Source organism: Cyrtonyx montezumae, unplaced genomic scaffold (assembly GCF_038088225.1).
Source record: "Cyrtonyx montezumae isolate F1298 unplaced genomic scaffold, pur_monq_1.0 scaffold_13, whole genome shotgun sequence".
Classification (NCBI taxonomy): Eukaryota; Metazoa; Chordata; class Aves; order Galliformes; family Odontophoridae; genus Cyrtonyx; species Cyrtonyx montezumae.
This window is the reverse complement of record NW_027071859.1, coordinates 10,377,733-10,398,525: the sequence shown is the minus strand read 5'-3', so window position 1 is coordinate 10,398,525 and position 20,793 is coordinate 10,377,733. Positions and strand designations below refer to the sequence as shown.

General features: G+C 39.2%; 2 protein-coding genes across 2 annotated transcripts; one reads left to right on the top strand and one right to left on the bottom strand.

Moving 5' to 3' along the window:
* The first annotated feature begins 620 nt into the window (after positions 1 to 620).
* Positions 621 to 1,130, top strand: MSGN1 (mesogenin 1). Its single transcript, XM_065731137.1, has one exon. The coding sequence runs from the start codon at positions 621 to 623 to the stop codon at positions 1,128 to 1,130; it is 510 nt and encodes a 169-aa protein (XP_065587209.1).
* A 4,900-nt stretch (positions 1,131 to 6,030) lies between these two features.
* LOC136045257 (zona pellucida sperm-binding protein 2-like) lies at positions 6,031 to 20,457 on the bottom strand. Its single transcript, XM_065731086.1, has 23 exons — positions 20,435 to 20,457; positions 20,206 to 20,258; positions 19,591 to 19,683; positions 18,546 to 18,673; positions 17,741 to 17,884; positions 17,136 to 17,219; positions 16,362 to 16,529; positions 16,199 to 16,295; positions 15,879 to 16,102; positions 14,810 to 14,963; positions 14,520 to 14,728; positions 14,314 to 14,431; positions 13,922 to 14,127; positions 13,373 to 13,490; positions 12,551 to 12,720; positions 11,707 to 11,780; positions 11,500 to 11,627; positions 10,573 to 10,762; positions 10,206 to 10,347; positions 9,846 to 9,939; positions 9,632 to 9,712; positions 7,696 to 7,787; positions 6,031 to 6,036 (listed from the first exon to the last, which is right to left on the bottom strand). Exons 1-23 carry the CDS (start codon positions 20,455 to 20,457, stop codon positions 6,031 to 6,033), a joined length of 2,796 nt encoding a protein of 931 aa, XP_065587158.1.
* Between the last annotated feature and the right edge of the window lie 336 nt (positions 20,458 to 20,793).

Here is a 20,793-nt window from a genome sequence, read left to right as displayed (position 1 = left end):
TGAAAGAGAAATTGCAACCTAACAAGATGAGAAATCCACAGAGCTACACACATCAAAATCCAAGCCAACCATTTTTGCGTTTCACAATTAAGACACATTTATTGAGAGAACCTCAGCCACAGTCAGCATGGATCAAATAATCACTGCTATAGTGCAGTTCCTTCCAAAGAGTTACACTGAGAAGAGGGCTCAATAGTTTAAATTCTGGGCCTGTGTTAGTGCTCACTATCTTTAAACTCTCTGTTAACTGTTTTGGAAAACAGTTGATTTCTTTTTCCTCTCTCATCACTTATCCCCCCAGTGCGATGTTAAATGTTGATGCGCAGCCTTAATTGGTTTAGTCGCAAGAAGATAATCTTTTTTTCCTCGTTCCTCGCTGCTGCCTGTTAGCTTAAAGGCTTTTTAGCTGAAGGCTGATAATTATCACCGAGAAGAAACTAGCACATCAGGAGTTCATTTTCCATCTTATCACTTGTGCTGCTCCTTTGAACTCCCCTGGCCAAACCCGCGTTCCCACTTTGTCACTTTCCTCCCTCCATCATAAAAAGGTCTCAGCAGACAGCAGCTCCATCCTTTGCTGGCGGGCAGCGGGAATTGCTTCTCCCGCACACTCCTCCAGGATGGACAAATTGCATGAGACATTGATAAATATGGAAGACACTTTGGGTTCGGAGCACTCTGTCTGCTTATCCTCTTGGGACTGGAAGAGCACCGCTGGGGCTTTCGAGCTGCACTCCGTCTCCTCTCCACACAGCCTGTCCCCAACGCCGTCCTTTGAGTCCTACACCTCATCCCCGTGCTCAGCAGTGGCCGAGACCCCGTACAGTGGTGGTGGCCTGGTGGGCTACGGCCTGGTGGACTTCCCCCCAGCTTATCTGCCCAGCCCTGGGCAGGCCCGGCTGCCCAAGGGTACCAAGGTACGGATGTCAGCCCAGCGCCGGAGAAAGGCCAGCGAGAGGGAGAAGCTGAGGATGAGGACCCTGGCTGACGCGCTGCACACACTGCGCAACTACCTGCCACCCACCTACAGCCAGCGGGGACAGCCCCTCACCAAAATACAGACCCTCAAGTACACCATCAAGTACATCAGCGAACTGACGGAGCTCCTCAACAGCGTCAAGCGTGTGTAGGGCCCGGCTGGAGCAACTGCCCTGGCACCCCCAGGCTCTGCTATGGAGGAGCCTTTTGAAAAAAAAGACAGCAAAAACAGCCTGATTTCTTCTTTGTTAGAGCATGGTTGCATGGGGTGACAGAGGAGCATGAGGGAGGGAGAGCGAGGGTTGCTGCGCGCATAGAACACGATGCTGGAAGGTGATGTAAGGCTGCCTAAAGCCTGAGCTGCAAGTTGCTGAGATGGAAGTCTTGCTTGCAGCTTTTTTTTTTTTTTTTTTTTTTTTTACCCTTCTGTTTCGTTTGCTATTTTTTTGTTTATTTTAACAATAAGCTTCTGACAAATTTTAAACCCGGTCTGATGCAAAACCAAAAAGCCATCTGAACCTCCTAGGATTTACGTATCTGTGCTCTGACTGATAGTCTGTCTAACACAGACAATAGTAAATCCATAGCTTTTACAGTGAATTTCTAAAAAGTAACCACAACTGCAAAGGATTTAAGTGTACTGTTTTGTAGGCACTTTAATATTAGGATAAGGAAGAACATGTTTAGCTAGCTCAAATATTGCTTATTTGTCCACATTTCCTCTGTACTTGAAAAATCAAGAAAAGAAGTAATAGCAACAACTTCTTTGTTCATAACAAATCAATATCAATGTAATAGTTTGTATTCTGTACTATATAGCTAGTAGATAAGTAAAGTCCGAAAGTCCATTAAATACTGGAAATGAAATATAAACAAACTGCTTGTGTATAGATAAATTGCTGATAATGTCTATCCTCTGTTTTAATTTATACAGAAACAATTCATATTTGTTTTTTTAGATTAAAAACCTCTGCTTCAGTGTCTGATACAGTGTGGAAATTTTACATCAAACTACTAGAATAAGTTTAAGCTGAGCTCTGTCTCTCCTTCCTTCTCTCTGGAGTGAAATAAATTGATTAAAATATTGGAAAGATGCAAAGATTTATCATCAAGATGTATTAAAACCTAAGAGGATGTTAGTAACTGTAACATCTCCTTATTAAAAGCTGTTTCTTGCAACAACTAACAGCCCTGTGAAACACACACATTAAACCTTCCAAAACTGGAAGAAATAAGGACATAGCCCAACACTTTAATTCCTTTTACCTTTTGTGCCACTGAGATCACGTAGGTCTCACCACACTGGAGGAAAAAAAAAAAAAGAGCTCCATAAATCTCAGTGCAGATTGATTCGAGATACTTGGCTACAATGAGGCCAGCAATGCTCAAAGAGGAGCAAAATCTGGCACAGAGTCAGAGCATTGCAAGCCTGAGCAGCGTGAAGCTCATTAAGGCAGATTAACCTTTTCTCTGTGGGGAGATGCAAGGCACCAGGAGAGCAGCAGGCATAGGAAGCAGGCTTGTCTCACCGGGATGAATAGATCAACATGTCTGTGTGGGGCAGATGGTTTAGATTTGTGAATGCATCCTGGAGCAGAGCTCTGCAAAGCTACAACTTTGTTGCAATTACCTCTTCTTTTTTCCTCTTTTTGGTTGTTCATAATGAAATGTCTAAAATAGGTATATGTAATAGTAAATCAGGTTTTGTACTTTTTTTCTCCTTGCTGACTATTCTTGCCTATGCTGACTAAGTACTCTTCTCAGATGGTTTAAGCATACCAGAGCAATCAGTGTGAAATCCATCACTGTCTTCAGAAAACAGCTCAGTTCAAATTTATGCAGGTAGAAGCATCACTCAAATGTATTCACAACTAAGCGTATCCTCTATGCTCCTGCTCTGTTTTAACCCACATTACATTTCTCACAGACTTTTAGGCATTAGTAAGAGGGTAAGTAGTATCATTTTTTAAAGCCCTATAAAATTGTCCAAATAGAGAAAATTGCCTGTGCATATGAGATGTCAACACTAATGACACCATACTTTTCTTTACTATGAGCCTGTGTACTGAGTCCAGATTTGAGCAGCTGAAGAGCTTCACAGACAAGATCAGACAGGTCATATCTGGAACAGGTTGCTCAATGAGGTTGTGGATGCCCCTTCCCTGCAAGAATTCAAGGTCAGGCTGGATGGGACTGTGAGCAACCTGGCCCTCTGGGAGGCATCCCAGCCTATAGCAGAGGGATTAGAACTGGATGATTTTAAAGATCCCTTTCTACCCAAACCCTTCCATGATTCTATGATCTCCTATCAGTTAAGGAGGTGAAATTGTACATTGGCTGCAAGATCTCAAACAGAACCAGAGCTGAGAACTTAATCCTGAGTCTTTTAAAAAAGACTTGTAATAGCCAACAGCTATAAAGAGGGAGCATGTGCTCACTAGTGATGGCAAAGCACCAGCAGATAAATAAAAGGTAGTTCCATCATTATCATCTTGGTTGTAGAACATCATCCTTTGCTAATATACTGCTTTGATAGATTATCTATGCTTGCTAATTCTTCTAACCCTGCTTCTTTTATCTTCCACAACTGGATCTGCAAGTAACTACCATGCTTTTCAGCTAAGGAAGCCTATAGGGTTGTGTTCAAAGCAAAGAGCTCAGGGATGTGAGAACATCCACTTTTATTACTAGTTTATTTATGAACTTGACTGGTTCAATCAGCATTACCATCTCAATTTACTCAACTGTAAAGGAAGACATCAATAGATAACTTTTATTTATTAGCCAGCTAGCTGCTAATAAACAAAGCTAAGTAACAAAGCACGCAAAAAGATTACCTTAACAGGAGGTAGCCTGTAGACTGGAGAGGTGCATCAGAGTTGATGTTCCCAACTTCTCCAAGGAAAATAGCGTAAAAAGCACTGAAAGTACTGAGCCATAGCTTGCTAGGTTTCTGCAGAGTCCTCTCCCTTGAAGTCCAAGGTAGAACAACAACTCTAAGTAACATGAAAAGCCACACTTTGAGTTTCAGATCACTTTACTGCTGCTGTATCTGTTTAACCAGACCTTTACCCACTCTATAGCCCTAAAAGTACACTGGCTGCTAAAATGCCCTTAAATACTTTGAGCTTCAGCACAAGGTGGCTGTATGTAAATTACCTTAGGGAATGGGCCTTGGTCTGTCCTAAATTGCACTCTGTATTACAATAGGACCTGAAGATAAGGTTAATTTACTAGCATATTCTTACAGTGTTTGATTTTTTGGTACTAACAGTTATTCCCCTTTCAGGGAATCTTGCACCTACAGGTGATGGAGAAAAAGTGACCAAGACACAGGAATAAGAAGTATACCTGGATTCAGCTCCTATCTGTTGAAGTACAGTTTACAGGTCAAGAGTGATTATGCTTCCCCTCTATTCTGGTCTTGTGAGATTTGAGTCTGCAGTGCTGCATTCAGCTCTGAGGCACCTAGCACAAGAAAGATGTGAAGCTATTGGAAGCAGGTCCAGAGAAGGGCCACGAGGATGATCGGGAGCTCAAGCACCTTTTCTATATAGATGGGCTGACTGAGTTGGACTTGTTCAGCCTGGAGAAGAGAAGGCCTTGGGGAAACCTCATTGTGGCCTTCCAATACTAATAAGTGTCCCTACAGGAAAGCTGGGGAGGAAATACTTACCTGGGGAACAAGAATAGCTGCTTTAAACTAAACAAAGATTGATTTAGATTAAATATTAGAAAGAAACTCTTTACTAAAGGTGGTAAGGGACAGGAACACATTGGCTAGATAAGGTGTAGATGCCTAGAAGCAATCAAGGCCAGGTTGGATGGAGCTCTGGGCAATCTGACCTAATGGAAAGCACTCTTCTCCATGACAAGGGAGTTTGAACAAGATGATCTTTATGGTCGCTTCCAACCCAAGCCATTCTATGATTCTGTGACTTGGACTTCCTAGGATCTGCCGGGTTCACTCTCAAAGACACAGAGCAGTTCTCTCTCTCCTTTTGTAGCTCTTGTCCTTGGTATATACATTTCACTGAAAGATAAGAGATTGTTATATTCACGATGATACAAGCTCCGTTGTTAAGACTTATTTCTATTCATTTTTAACTAAAGTGGAACACAATCAAGGTTATTTGTTTTCCATTTCTTTGCCCCAAGGATGTAGGGTATTTACTTAGAGTGAAAGAGACCAAGACTTAAGTCTATGTGAGAATACAAGATCTAACCCCCAGGACTGCATGTAAATTTCATGAGGCAGTATTGAAGTCCAATAGCAAAACTGATAGCTCATAGAACAGAGGCAAAAAAAAAAAAAAAAAAAAAAAAAAAAAAATCAATCTTTTACAGTCTGAGGAAATTGTAAAAGTCACAGAACTAAAGAAAATCCTTCAAATACAAGCATTATAACATATAACAACACTTCAGGCAAAGAGAAAGCTACAGTAGTAGCAGTCCTGCAATCACTAGAAGTCTGTGGCTAAGGAATTACATTATATTTTGCCTAAGGGACGGAGTTGTTTACCATGCTAAAGAGAAAGAGAAACAGGAGAGTAAAAGAGGATCAGTCAATGAATTGAACTCTTCCAGTCCCAAAATTTTTCCCAAGTCACATTTTTGTCTCTTCCAGGTTAGCATAATTGAAATTCCCTCATTAACACAGGTACTAAGGAAGGCTAGAGAAGAGAAAAAAAGACAGAAACAACACCAAAAGCCTCCACCACAAAAACGCTACTCTAAAGCGTTAACAATTTTCTTATACAAGAGACTAGTAGACTGAATCAAACTTCTTTCATTCAGCATCAGGACAAGAGTTTAAATACCAAGAATGACAAACGGAGAACATTCTAAAATGCTTCAGTTAATTAATTTATTTTTAATTAATTTCTGTAGAAAATGTTACAATTTTGGAATAAGCCTTAAGATATAGACACTTGACAGTTAGTCTGGGATACTTGTTCCTGAAGTGTTAGTTTACTAACGAAACCACTATACCATCCTGCTATCAGATGCTGCACACCATGAGTGGTTATTTTTTCTTTTAAATAAGTGCTTTTAGACCTTAAAAAAAAAAAAAAAGAAGCAAAAGACATCAAGGCCAGTCCCCACCCTCTGGTTTCCTGAGCTGCAATTTCTGCTTAGAACTACAGGTAGATGCTGAAGATGATGGAAGATGAACTCCAACTTTGTAGGAAGACTATGTACCTAAGAGAGAGTATTCCTCAGTGGTTGAGACTGTATGTGAAAGAAGGTCTACAGGCAAGATGTGGCTCTATGAGCAGCAGAACAGAGGGGAGCCTGAGGTTGCCTGCCCCCACATAGCACTTTGAAATTCTAAACTGAGGAGCACCACATAGGTGCCAAGAACTTTTATAGTTACACATTTGGGCTGCACATAGGTGTGTTTGATGGGAAGAAAGCCTCCTGTTAAGAGGCTTCAGTAAGTTCCAAAGGGGAACCACCAGCATAGCATAAATTTTTATATTCATGCTAACACATCTGTACATGTTTATTTATATATAAACACCAGACCTAAACAATCAAGTATCTGACTTCTTTTTGCCCCTAACTTGATTGCTATACAGCCACAAATGTTATTTTTTCCCCTCATTTAACAGACTGAAAAAAAGTCATGGAGAAAGAGCCTGGCAAGAAGTTAGACCCATTCTATTTTTCCCCTCTCCTCTCTAGAAGACCTCCTCTGTGTTTAGAGAAGATGAACCTTTAGAGAAGATGAACCTAGGCTTGCTCTTATTACTATACCAAGCACAGTAAGGAAACTAACTTAATTTTCTTATGCTTAAAAGCATTTACTTCAAAGTAGCTACCTGCCTGGAATTTGGTTAGTGTAGCAAACAGATGTTCCTGAACTGACACGCTAAAACAGAAGGAGAATTTCTATGGAAATTCTAGCTATAGACTATCAGATAGGTTTGCTGTAGAAATCAAAGCTTCTCAAATCATAAACTCATTTTCAGAGCATTTTCCTTCAGAGAGAAGTGCATGATTTTTAGTCTTCCTCTAAAGATATTAAGGATGAAAACAGAGAAAAACAAGTGTACCAGAATTAACTGAGCTGTAAACAAGTGTCTTTTATCTTCCAAAATTTGGTTAACAGTAAGGTGTTGCTGCTGTAAGAAAGAAAGGCAGCAGTTTCAAGAACACTAATCATGTAATTGATAATAGAGTACAGTAAAAAAAAAAAAAAAAACCTCTGTTTCTACCAGCAGCCAGATACAGCTAGCTGTAGCATTGACTTACTGTCATTTATTTCAAGGGGAACAATCTGTCTGCAGTAGGCATCCAGTATTGTTTCATTTCCTTATAAAAACAAATCACACCAGACTTCTCTTTACCCCCTAGACTTTTATCATTCACCTGTTGAAATTGCAGGAGACATAAAGCATAAACAAAGAAGATTGATCTCCTTTCAACTTGTGTTAACAAGGATATAAAAATAACATCCCAAATTCCAGGGGAAAAGCATGTGGTCATAAAATATCCACTTAAAAGGCAAAGAGGTGTTGATTCAACACTTGAAGAGGATATATATTTTTTTAGAGATATAAAACCAGGAAGGCAGTTACGTAATTTTAGTATAAGCAGGCACCTGTGAGGTAGAGAGAATACTGTCATGTCTTCTTCAAATTCAATATCTTTCTGATGTTTAAATGGATTGTGTCTCATATACTGTTGAAAGATCTAACAAAGTTCACTTACCCTGGTTGAAATTGGAATCTCATGAATTTCCAGTGAAGACCATTCATCTATTAAAAACTCATTTTGCAAGATGGTACAGTGTTCAAAAAAGACTAAGGAGTAGAAACAAAGTTTAAACTGGTCATCATTTAGCTTTTCAAAATCTCTTAAATCCTTGTCAACAGGAAAGAACAAGATGTTGACTAATCTTCAGGAACAAACACACCATAGATTAAAGATTGTAAATACTGTGTTTCCTATTAAGTGATTTTCTCTGTGTCTTGGTTTGAAGAAAAAGATCATAAAATCAAGGGAGGCACAGCAGAGGCAGAGTTAACAATATTAAAATAAACTGCCCTACCTTACGCTTAGTACTCACACTAGTGAGTAACTAGTCTCTAGTTATTACATTTCTCCTGAACCCTGCGCTCACAGAGGTGAATGTGGTTCAAGATGCCCCTGGCAGCCCACAGTGTACTGGTAGAACACCATCACAGCAGAAGAAAACTGCACCTCTGTCTGCAGAAAGGACTGTATACTAGTCTCATTTCTTGAGAGAAACTCACCGTGGTGTATACACAGGGAAGTCACTATACCACCTGCATAGCAACTCAATGGGAACCTGGTGAATGCAAAACCATAGGAAGTATGTTATGGATGTGCTCAGTGAATTCACTAGAGATTGTGAATTAAACTGCAGATAAACTTAACAGGAAACTAAGACTGAGAAGACTTACAAACACAAACTTTATAAGTTACAGCATGAACTGGTTTAATGAGACCACTGTACAGCTTCTATAACAGAGCTACAAATCGTTTACACATTGCTTTTCTTCACAAGGTACAAACAGATTCATGAAATAGTTTTTTGCTCAAGGTGACTTCTACAGAAATCACCTATTAGTAGAATTCTATAATAAAGTTAAAAAGCAAACAGCATTTTATACCCATTGCTGTAGATTTAGCCCTAAGCAATAATGATTCATGCCAAGCAATAGATTTCCTTGAAACAAGAAAATACAGTACTGAATCTGAACAGTTTTCATAGCTCTGTTTAGATGTAAATAAAAAAAAGACACTTGTCCTCTTTTTTTTTTTTTAGTGGAAGATCTTCTGACAAGAACTCTTTCTAGTAGGGAAGAATCCTCAGCACTTTGTAGATAAAGTTTAGTAACAGTTGCTTAGTAATGGTGTATTATCATGACAACTAAGTCCCCACTAGAAGCCTATTTTCTTCTAGAGTGGCTGTTTACTCTGCTTAGCAGAGTTACTGGTGCTACCCTTGACTGATTTCTCCCCACCCCAAGGAAAGCAACTTGGCACTGCAGAGCCACAGCCCTCCAGCAAGATCCGCAGCTTGCAGGTTTTCTGGCAGCTGTCCCATACAGGATCAAACATGTTCATGCCCACCGTGCTTCAGAAAGCCTTACTGATACTAAGCTCCCTGCAACACTTTATTCATCTAAAATCTTTAACAACAACAACCCACCTCAATGACTGACTTTATGCCTGTTGCTACCACCCTCCCTCTAACCCAACTGCAGCATGACTAGAAGATTTTCAGACATGTTTGCTGCTAAGTCTAGATCAGATGCAAGTCATACGCGCACAAAATACAACCCCATAACTCCAAAGCTCTAGAGAAACACAAGAGAAGAACACAGTTTACTGAGAGATTATTTACTAAGAGATTACATCTGTTTGTTTAGCTGACCCTTTTTCTCACTAGGCACTGAAAATATATTTTCCTGATAGAAATATTTAAGATGCCCTTCCTTGTAAACCCAGGCAGACTACTCGCTTGGGCCGCTTAACTGTAACATCATAGAACTCAACAGCTCTTGGCGAGTCCATCAGAAATCTGCACGTTCACCTACAGGGAAAAGTGAAATATCTCTTATGTTACAACTGCAGTATGCTTGGTGTATCAGTAATGGGATCTGAGAGCAATACCAACCTTTGCTGGCCATTTTTATCTTTCTAATGAGCACTGCTCCAGATGACACTTGCCCCTGTGGATGTGGTTCTGCACTGCGGTCTAGTGAGACATTTCGGCTTTTAATATTCTGTACAGACACACCAGGAGGAGTTTGCCAATTAACAAAACTCCCAGTAGTGCATTGTGTGCTGCTTAGCAAGCTCCAAGGCTTGAGTAATACCATTTTTCTTACCCAGTCGTTTCTGAGGATTGCATCTCCTCTGACAAGTCATATCTGAAGGCAGTGGTGTAGTGCTGCAGATCACAACACTGCAGTGGAAATACAGCTAGAGGAAAAAAAAAACAACAAAACATTTGTAGCATGTACAGGGGAATAAGTAAAAATTAGATACACAGACTCAAAATGAGATAAGTGATTGCTATTGTGTGGCTAGGGTAGTCTTTATGTACTACTCCTAGTGTCATGCCTTGAAGAAGGCAGATAATGCCCCCATCAGTACCTGACCAACTGAGCTCTTTCACAGCATTTGTGTCATAACTGCTCTACACATTAGGACTGTCAACATCTCATGAAAAGCAAGAGATTTCTCACCTGCATTTGTAATAGAGTCGTGCCTTGTACAAAGGTGAACATTGTCACTTCAAATCTCTTCAAGTGCTGAGGAAATTTCACTCTAAGGCTGTAATTAACTTTGTGAAAGACTGTTCTGTAAGAGTCCTCACTGTTTTCACACCTTTTCAGGAAAAAAATAAAAATAAAAGAAAGCAAATATAATCCAAGCCTTCATTTTCGCAAATCCATAGCTACTGCACAGGCACCTTCATGTACTTCAACAGATATAGAGTCAGGACAGAGCAATCCTTCCTAGACACCTTCTAACCTCTTCCCCTTTTTTCTAGCTAAGGTTAGGGGCATTCTGTTGAACAGTCACCACTCACAAGAGGGATGATCTCCATACCCATTTATAAGGATTGGCCATTGTGGAAGACTGTCCTGGCTTTGGGAGTTGGTAGCCCAACAGTTCTCCAAGTTCAGTTCCAATCTCGGGTCTGCAGGATGGAGCAGTTCAACTTCAAAGTACAATGCCTCCCTCAGGTATTTTACCACAGGATATTCCAGTTCCTGATAGGGCTCAGAATAAGATTTCTCTAGAAGAGAGCACTGATGTTAGTTTCCTTTTTATAGGTAAGCATCCACTAATTTCAAGTCACTCTACTTTTCTACCATCATTCACTCTGATACAGCAGCATCCAAACTAGGAGAGTATAAGTGTCAGCAAACAAGGCTACAACGTCAGAAAAATAGGAACTAGTGAAGAAAATAATCAGAAGATGTAGAAGAGACATTTTCTTCTATAAAATCCACTTCAGTGTGATGTTTGTTCAAAGCTACTTGTAGAAAGGCACTGAAAAATAAGAGCAGGGCCACCCCAGTCAGGATGATAGCTTTGTTCAGGCTTCAGTTGCCTGCTCTACTAGGACTGTTAGCATTTTGCAGCAGTACTGACACAGCTTCTTTATTTGACACAACACTCACTACAATAACCTTATCCTAATTTCTCTTAGCCACACTTTAAGGGCTGATCTGGGAGAGAACCCAAAAGTCACTACACTACACAAGGTAACGTGACTACCCAAGCAGGAAATCTTGTTTGCATGTGATATGATCCACTGTAGATCCCTGACCATTTGTTACATTGTGGAGGGAAAAGCCCGTGAAACCTTCAAGAAGCCTTTCACTTTGCCCTTGGAGTTCAAAAGCAGCCTGGACAAAGTCTTGGTCAACTTGTTCTGAGTCATCCCATTTAAGCAGAGAGTTGGACAAGATGACAACCATCAGTTCTTCCAATGTTATCCTTTCTGAACAGCCTCATCAGAAAACTTACCTTTAAAAATCTTCATTGAGAGATCAAGAGATCCAAAACCTGGCTTAGTACTGGACGGCATGTTGTTCTTAGTTTCATACTGGACATCAGCTGAACGTTTGATCGTGTAAACACATACAAACTTTAATCTGAGGGAAAATATTTAGGATTAGATTTTTAGAAGTCAAAACCATCCTCAACAATATCCTTCTAAGAAACAGTACTTACTGGTATACTGGTATATCATTTCCAGGTCTGAAATAGAGTACATCATTTTCATATGTTATAGATGTGCTGTTGAACTGAAACATACATGTTGTTACAAACAGGACAGCTACTTAAGAACTGACTCTTTTCCTCCCCAAACACAATATCCACATTCCTTCACTTGTCTGGCAATCTGGCAGAGTGCTCTCAGCAGGGTGAACTTAGAAGTGTCCAGAAACTAACGGCCAACAGTCATGTACTCACTAAACTAAAGCTAGCAACAGCTAATAGCAAAGTCACAATAAAGAACACTTTATCAACCAACAACACCTTGAATGATCTTCCAGCCCAGAGACAAGTGCATTGGACCTGAGACCAGAGTTCAGCTAATTCTTTTAGCAGAATTTATAGCTAGCATGCAGAGAATTAAGTTGCATTTGTTACAACTGGAATTTGAACAAGATTAGACCTTTTGTTGTTTTGTCTTCTATTTTCTACTTATGTAACACACGAGCTGCAGGAAGAGGAAACCCACTTGTAGTCTTAGTTTATGTATTTATTAGTGGCTACTAATCAGCGTCTACAAGAAATATGAGCATATATTGACAACTAGCTCAGTCAAGTCTGTTACAATCAATGTCAAACTAAGTTCTGTTCCAGAAGACACCTCTGGCTCTGAAAATTGTTTTCACTAAAGAGTGCTACATAACTCAATTCTGTATTCTCAGAAAAGGAGTGTAGGTGTACTGCTTATCAGAAGTGACCACCTGTCAGCAGCAACCTTCCTGCAGCTTCAGAACTTCTGCCATACCTAGTGATAAACCTATAACTACAGGAAGTAAACATAATATCAGTAATCCCTTACCTTTCTACTTGTTCCACATGTATTCACATTGAATTTAAAGGTTGCAGTTTTCTTTGTCACTAGACTTGGTTTGCACTGTCTGTCTCTTAAGACGAGCAGGCTGGTGTCCAGATCTGCAAGTCTTACTAATTTTATTGCAGTAATAACCACTGTGCCATTGGGAAGACACTCTGAAAAACACATTTTTCAGTACAAATGAGGCTACAGAATAAAGGAACTGCAAAACTAGATCAAAGTTCTGTATAGACTTGCTAGCAAGGCTTTCGGCAGCTCAAGAAAGTGAACATTTGAGCAAGAATTTAGAATTAGATTTCAATTTTTTTTCCCACTCTAGCATCTTCAGTGTGTGCACTACATGGAATAACAGCAATTTCACTCTTTTATTCCTAGGAAGTATCCTCCTCTCACAAACAGATTTTTTTCTAGCTGAATTATTTCAGCACATTCAATCCAGATGAGTATATTTGTCAATTATGGATTTTATAAGCTGACTCCCCTCACCTTCATCATTGTAACAAAAAAACAAACAACAGCAAAGGCCCCAAGCAAGCCCAAAACCTTCTGACAAGTGTTCTTATTTTCAGAAGTGAGAGTGCAAGAAGATTTTGTCCCTTCTACCAAACCTGGTTCAAATAGGATAGTCTCTCCAAACTATAATTTGACTTATCTTGTAGCACATTACTTAGCATAAAATATGGCATGATAAGTTACCACAGAAGCATGAACACCAGAAACTTTTAAGACTGTGTACGCTTATTATTTACATAACTCTAAAAGTAGCAAAAGAGCTAAGACCCGGAATGTTAGAGGTAATGTTCTTACGTATTAGCTCTGAAGGCCGAAATCTGCATGAGATTGAGAAGCCCTTCCTATTAGCCAAGGTGATGCCATCCTTCAAGGTTAAGTGGAGTGAAGCCATTACTCCAGAAATATGAATATCCTAGGGATGATACTCACAGATTAAACAAAGTAATGAAGATCCACCACTTTTTTTTTTTTTTAGAAATACTCAGAAAGACTGCTGGTTATCACAAACTAAAGGTAACAGTCCTTGACCAAAACCTCATCCACAAGAGACATTTTTATTTTAATCCAGAGACAGACACAAAGAGCTTTTTCAGTAGTTTTACAGCACAGCATAAATATAATCGCCTGTAAAATTTCCATTAAAATGTTGATCAGCCTTTAAGTGCTTGTAAAGTACTTTTCTTGACTGTAAAGCATTCTTTAAGAGTGGAAAATGCCTTCCATTAATTATTTGAAGCCTATCCCAAATGGATGCTTTATTTTTATCTACAAGGACATGGTGTATCATATCAATACATCATAGAGAGAACATGTGTTTTAATTCATACAGACCAGCATCCTTACCTTATAGTCCACAAGGGAGGAAAGGAAAGGGACAGAGACAGCCAAATGAGTGCCATTGTCACTTAGGCTATAGGAGTATTTCTGGGCGGTCTCTGGCATCAAGTGCTGATCTGAGATGAAGGGCAGCCAGTTTTGGTCCACATTCCCACAGGTGATAATGAGGTGAAAGTAATTCCCATCACAAAATCCCCTTGCACTGGGTAGTACTGTAATACAGTTAAGGACCAGCCAATGTGCTTGCTGCTATTGGAGTTTAGAAGTGCTTTTTAGCACTGACAGCATCACTGACTGAAACAGCATCACTGACTGGACATAGCCCAGTTAACAGCTGAGTTCAGTCAGGCTAGTTGCAGCCAAATGAACACAATTTTGCTCAGGTTTCATTAGCTTACCGGCATCTTTAACAGCAGTCACTGTTACAAGAGGGACAGCAAAAGTTTCACTTGTTGGAACGATGATGAACTTCAGTGTGACATTGAGTGTGTATTCTCTTGTGTCATCACTTGTGTACTAGGAAAATCATATTTAGAAAAAAAACAATGAGTGACACACTTTCTACACCATAGTACTTGCAGTGTACGTACCTCTTAGTACATACCTCTTTTTTAATGCCTGGTGCATCAAACGGTACTTGTATTACATAGACTTTGCTTCTGTTAGCATATTGAATCTCATATGTTAAATATCCATGCTGAATAGCTTCAGAAACAGTTACAGTTGTCCCCTCAATGGTCAAGTTCACAAGCTCCACATCCAGGAGAAATATTCCTACTGTAACATTCATTAGCCTTGTACTCAAATTTGGGTCTGAAAAGGCATAAAGTCAGCATTATTCTCTTATCAGTACCAAAACCTTTACAAAAAAGTAAAATGCATTAAGCTACTTACTGTTAGTTACAGCAAGTCCTACATGTTCAAATGGTGTTTCTATTTCCTTGATGACGGTATACTTGGTTAGTCCCCATTTGCTATCCTCCCACTGGTGTTCCAAGAACAGGTTGATGGAGTATTTTGCCCCATGTTTTCCACTGCTCACAAAAGTCTGGAATTTCATAATCAACACCCCTTCAGTATCATTCTACATTACAGTCAAAGGCATAGTACAGAATTAGAGAATCTGCTAGAACTCCAAATAACTGTCCCTCCTCTACTCTGCTAGGCCACTTTTATGCTGGGAAGAGTGAAAAAAGTCCAAACCCAAACAAATCACCACCTGTGAAAGAACTAAACTCTGATGTGGTACCTCCTGTGTCACTATCATGGGCACTAGTTTTCTAAAGTTTGGATTCTCAGGATAATCAAGAGACTACCATTCAAAGTCACCCCCCACCTGTTGTTACTTTCAAAGCAGCAGGGGATTGTTTTATCATGGAAATAGCACCTCCTTCAACTCCTCTAAAGTTCAGTTGTTATAGCATTTGCCCAGTTCACTTCAAGGAACTACTAGATTTAGAGTTATAGTATCAAGGCATCCCAATATCATGTGACCTCATGGACAAATCAGGTGATCTCATTCTCTTCAATGTTTTTTGTGAAATGTGATAAAATTTGCATGTATTATAGCTTAGGAGCGTGACAACAGGTCTGCAAAGCCTAAGCTCTATGTTCACATGAGAAAAAAAGATACAAATCATTAGTTCTTTATAGAATTGTGTCGTTTTTTGCTTGTTAGTAAGAGTCTTCACAATGCAGTGCTTACAAGAGCTACTTGTATGCTAGATTTCCTCCTTTTTTTCCTCCTTTCTTTTTCTCCTTTACTTCTCTCCCTCCCCCGTCACTTGGAAGGAACAAAAGGAATTATACTTGCGCAGGAAAAACAAGATACATCACCACAAAAAAAAAAAACCCTAAAAGAAAAAAAAAAAAGGAAAAAAAGACCAAAACAAAACTAAAACAAAAGCCGCTCACAACAAGAAAACTACTTTGCATGCCAACTACTTTGCATCACATGGCTAACCTTGTAAGAGCCACCTTCTGCACCTATTGGTACCTTCACTGTAATTGTATTTAAGTCGTTAGATAACACAAATTTCCTGGAAGCCATTTCATTGGCAGAGAGTTTGCGTAGATTCACGCCAGCTTCAACAATCACATCCTTAAAGCCAGTTGCTCCAGTACAGAGTGCTTGAAAGTATTTTGGAACAGTCCAGATGATAGTTTTGTTAGTGTAATTCACGCCATCTTAGGAAGAAGATAGGAAAGCTGTTAGCCCATTACTGTAGTTGCAAATCAGTCTCTATATATTCAAGCACTGGGGTAAGGTACCATGTTCCTCACCTACAGGACATGCCACAGAAGTATCCACCATCAGGATCATCCAGTGCTGTTTGTAAAACATACTTGAACTCACCACAGAAAAGGTATTTCCCTGAACCTGCAGAAAGAGATCACATTAGACCTGCAGTCTGACAACTTCCTGGGTTGGAGTGAGCGTACCAACCTTGACCAGCTGAACTTGTGCAGCATTATATGGCACTCGCAGCAGAATTCTGGTTTCTGTGGTGCTGAATCCAAAGCCAGCTCTCCAAGCATCACTCACAAGCAGTGCTCTTTTTTCTTCTGGTCGATGAAACACTATCTGCCACATTGAAGCTTCCATTGCTTTTGCCTACCCAGAGAAATTCATTAACAGTTTGAACATTTACTACACTGGATGATTTATTGTATTCAGCTGCCCAGCAGTTTTGTTGCCCAGTTCTAAATACTGCTGATGTGATAGACCTCCAGGTTTGTCTCCCTCAGCTTCTTACTCAGAGAAAGCTTTCAACATTAAGAACAGATACAAAACTGTAAACGAACAAAAATAAATAAATAAAAGAACAAACCAAAACCAGACATCTGTTTCAGTTTGGAGGTAGATCACAGGGTAGGAGATTGGCTGTATGGCTACACTGAGATTATAGGGTCCAAGGAGAAAAAAAGCCTATCTGCAGATCACTCCTGGGCCATGAAGTTTACAGAGTTTGTTACATACATGAAAGGGAAAATTTGATTTTTAGGTCAAGAAATCAGTCTCAATTTCTTCCTTGGAGATTAGACCTTCAACTTGTCTGTATTTCTAATATAGCATACGTCTATCCTAAAAACTAGTTGGTAAAAGAGCTCCGCTCTTCCTACTGAAGCGTTCTTTTGCAAAGAACAACTCATCCTGTGTGGATACTGAAAGATGGTGGTGTCAAAAGCAGCATTAGCTTTTACTAGCAAGAAAAACTACCTCTGAAAAAGAAAGAATCCAGTCCTGAGGTTCATTCAAAATAAAATCCTTCTCATTCTGTGGAACATTCCTCCTGACAGAAACCTGAATGGAAAAAGGCAGTATGACAGGTTCATTGATGGCACTTTCTCCTGTCTCTTTATTTCAGCTTATCTATTATCTAGTTATAGTATTTTTACTTCCATTTATAGCCAGGAAAATTTCATTACTTCTTTTTCCTCTCTAAAGAGAGATTCTTCCCTCCAGAGTTCTCCCCAGCAAATTTAGTAGGTATACTTTCTGAAGTAAGTTTCCATTTTGATTATTTCAAAATTTGTTGAGACAATATTCAGCAAGTTCAAACCATTAGTTTAACCTCTTGAATACTACTCCATAACTTCATTGGCTATTAACACCATTCAGTAACCTATATAAACATAACATAACTGCATCACTAAGCTCAAGGTACAAGCTATGGTTTCACCAGTTAACCTTTCATAGCAAGACATTCAAACTCTGTTTCTAGTACTCATTCCTATCATCTAATCTGCTTCCAAATGTGACATCTTCTAGTATTTACTTCTTCATCTTGAGGTATTTTACCATAAGACACTTCCAACCCTTACCTCCATGTAGTTGGTTTCACATACTATCTCTCTTGGACTCTGTGGGCCATAAGAGCAACTTGCACTTTTCTGATGAGTTGTTGCATTTTTCATATCAGGAGCATGGGCCACTTTGATTTGTATAGTTACTGTGAACACATCTTTCTGCATGGACACAGGAAATATGTTAGACTGATTTTTCCAAGTAGGATATTAGCTGTTCTTGTGACCTAACTCAGGAAATCCATCCATCAACCTTCCCACAGAAGAGCAACTCTATGCTGAAATATTGTTTTCTACTTGGTTAACTACATAGCCTGTAGGTACACGTAGGTGTATATCTACACAGCCACACAAATACTTCTGGGGGGTGGGGGAAGCTCTGGCCTTTCATGTAGCTACAGAACTTGAGAGGACAAAGCATTTCTTAAGATGTAACTGATCTTGTGTTTTACAGCATAGCAGTAGTGAGCAAGGAACAGAAGCAGACAAACTTTTGAGATTAAGCATTACTGCTTCTCAGACTCAAAACACTAGAGCAGAGCAGAACAACAGCCAGATGGAATTCCTTGTTTTTGTTCAGGAAAAGGCAGTTGCCCTTCAAGGGCATGTATTATGCTTCTTCCTGTGCTCATCTGTGCTATTATGTAATACGTTTGAATGTCAACACATTATTATCGGAGCTCTGGACACATTTGAAGGGAATTAATTTTTTTCTAGTCAGTGTTCAAGACATTACAACCCCCTCAATTAACACCTACTAATAATTTGGTCATCTTCCACCTAAAGGTTATATGCAGCAGCACTGCATCTTAATTTTACTTACCTCCAAGTGAGAATAGCAACTTAGCGCAGAAGCACGAAACACAATGCTAGTCCTGCTGCTGTAAGTTACCGTGTATCCACACTGTGATGCCAGGGCCTCATCTAGCTCCCAGGCTATGCCAGATTGATCTATAAGAAATTAGTTCAGATCAGCATTAATTAGTGTAACTTCTTCTCTGTTGGCCATCAGCAACCTACCCTTGCCTCTGAGGTTCAACTGTCTCAGGTCATCTACGGCCCAACTACATACTGTGTGGTCAGAGTTAAGAGAGAATTACAGATAAAGTTCTGCAAGGAAGTATACTGAAAGAGAAGGAAATTAAAATTACAGACTGGGACAGGAAACATAGTAGCCAAAGGGTTGAAGATAATAAATGACCAGTATGGCAGAATGTGAAATCCTAAAGGGAAAAAAAAGCCTGGGTAAATACAGAACAGGGGTCCATGTCAGAGTTGTCATGGTTGATTGATGATGACAGCTTGCAGTATCAGGGCACTGTTCCAGCATTGGCATAGCACCATATTTCTCTCTAATGCCTGCTCGGACAATCGAGACTCTTCAGGAATCTTAACCAGAACAACAAGCATGTAACTGTTAGATCAAATCACTCAGGCTACAAAACTATCATTTTTTTAGCCAAAAATAATTACTTGATATTTTCAAGCTGTACATACCTCAAACACAGAGTCTATTTATGCATAAGATATTTATACACGTTAACATACAGTAAGAATGATATGATGCGGTTATTAGAGAATATTCTTACCAGAAAGAAAAATCCACCAGCATTAACATGCCAACAGCTACCATATTCACCTACACCGTCTTTGAACTGAAAGTGAAATGCACTGTCATAATTAGACTTGATATTACTAAATCTATAACTAAAAAGGCTATAAAATACCATATATAGAAATAACAATAGCTTCCACAACTCTATTAGCTTGCTATGATCCTGCAAATTCTAAAATCTTTTGAGTTCTTCCTGCACTAAAGACTACACCATTTACAATACTCCCCTGTAATTTCTTCTGTATCAACTTACCAACAGCAAAAAAAGATAAATATTTATCCTTAAAGAGTTCCATGCTCAGGGTGAAATGCAAAGTGTTCTTCAAGCACTCTGAACTGATGAGTTCTGTATTAAGGGCATTGAAAGACAAAAAACACAGAAGATAAATATAAATTCTCTACGTCCCACACTGTTTTGTAAATAAGAGTATCAGAAGTTATATATCAGTGTCTATTAACAAAGGATGTTAGATTAAAAAAAAAACACTCAAAAACAAGAATAAACAAACCCAATGAAAAAAAATCACCAAGCAATATTTCCAACACAGCTATGAACACATATTCCAGCAGTAACTGTGTCTGGTCAGCAGTCACTGCTATTGGTGATGAAAATAGGATTCTGCAGCACAGTCAGGAGAGATCAAAGTTTGCTGCCCCAAACTACCTAAATTGGAATAAAACAAAACAAGATAGACAAAGAGTCTCCCTTCAATTCATTGAAAGGAAAAAGAAAAATGATAATAGTAGCAACAGTAAGAAAACACACCCAAACTAATAAGATCTTCTGAAACGTATATACAGATACTATCTGACAATAAATAAATAAAAAAAAAGATTAATTTTTAAATGCTGTTGACAGCAGTATTACCTGATGCCTGTTGGGTCTGTGTTTCAGAGATGAACATTTCTAACAATAATAACCTGTATGAGAAAGCAAGGATTAACAGAATCTTCAAGTTTCTGTGCTCCGATATTACAAGCCCAGATACTGCAAAATGGGATTTCCTATGTTACCACTAGAAAGTTGAGTGTAATAAAGAAAAAGCTCATAACACTAATGCACTTAGGAAAATATTTAACAACCATACAATTCTCACCTCAATACCAGACCTAACTCCATTGCGTATTTGCTTTTCCTCTGCTTTGGTACTTCCAACAGTCACAAGGAAATGCAAATTTCCATCATTAGCTTTCCATAAAGCCCAAAGGTTCCCAACTTAAGGGGAAAGGCTGCCCTCGTTATAATGATGAAACACATTTTCAGCTGTTTGTCCTCTTAATTACAAACTTGTAACTCATGTCACCTGCTCCTTTGTTAAATCTGTTCCTATCCAGGTTACTTCAGCTCCATAGCTATAGGTTTCTTGTGTGGTGGTAGAGAAGGCAGTGAGATAAGAAGTTCATAAGTTCATAAGTTCATAAGGTTGGAAAGGACCTATAAGATCATCTAGTCCAA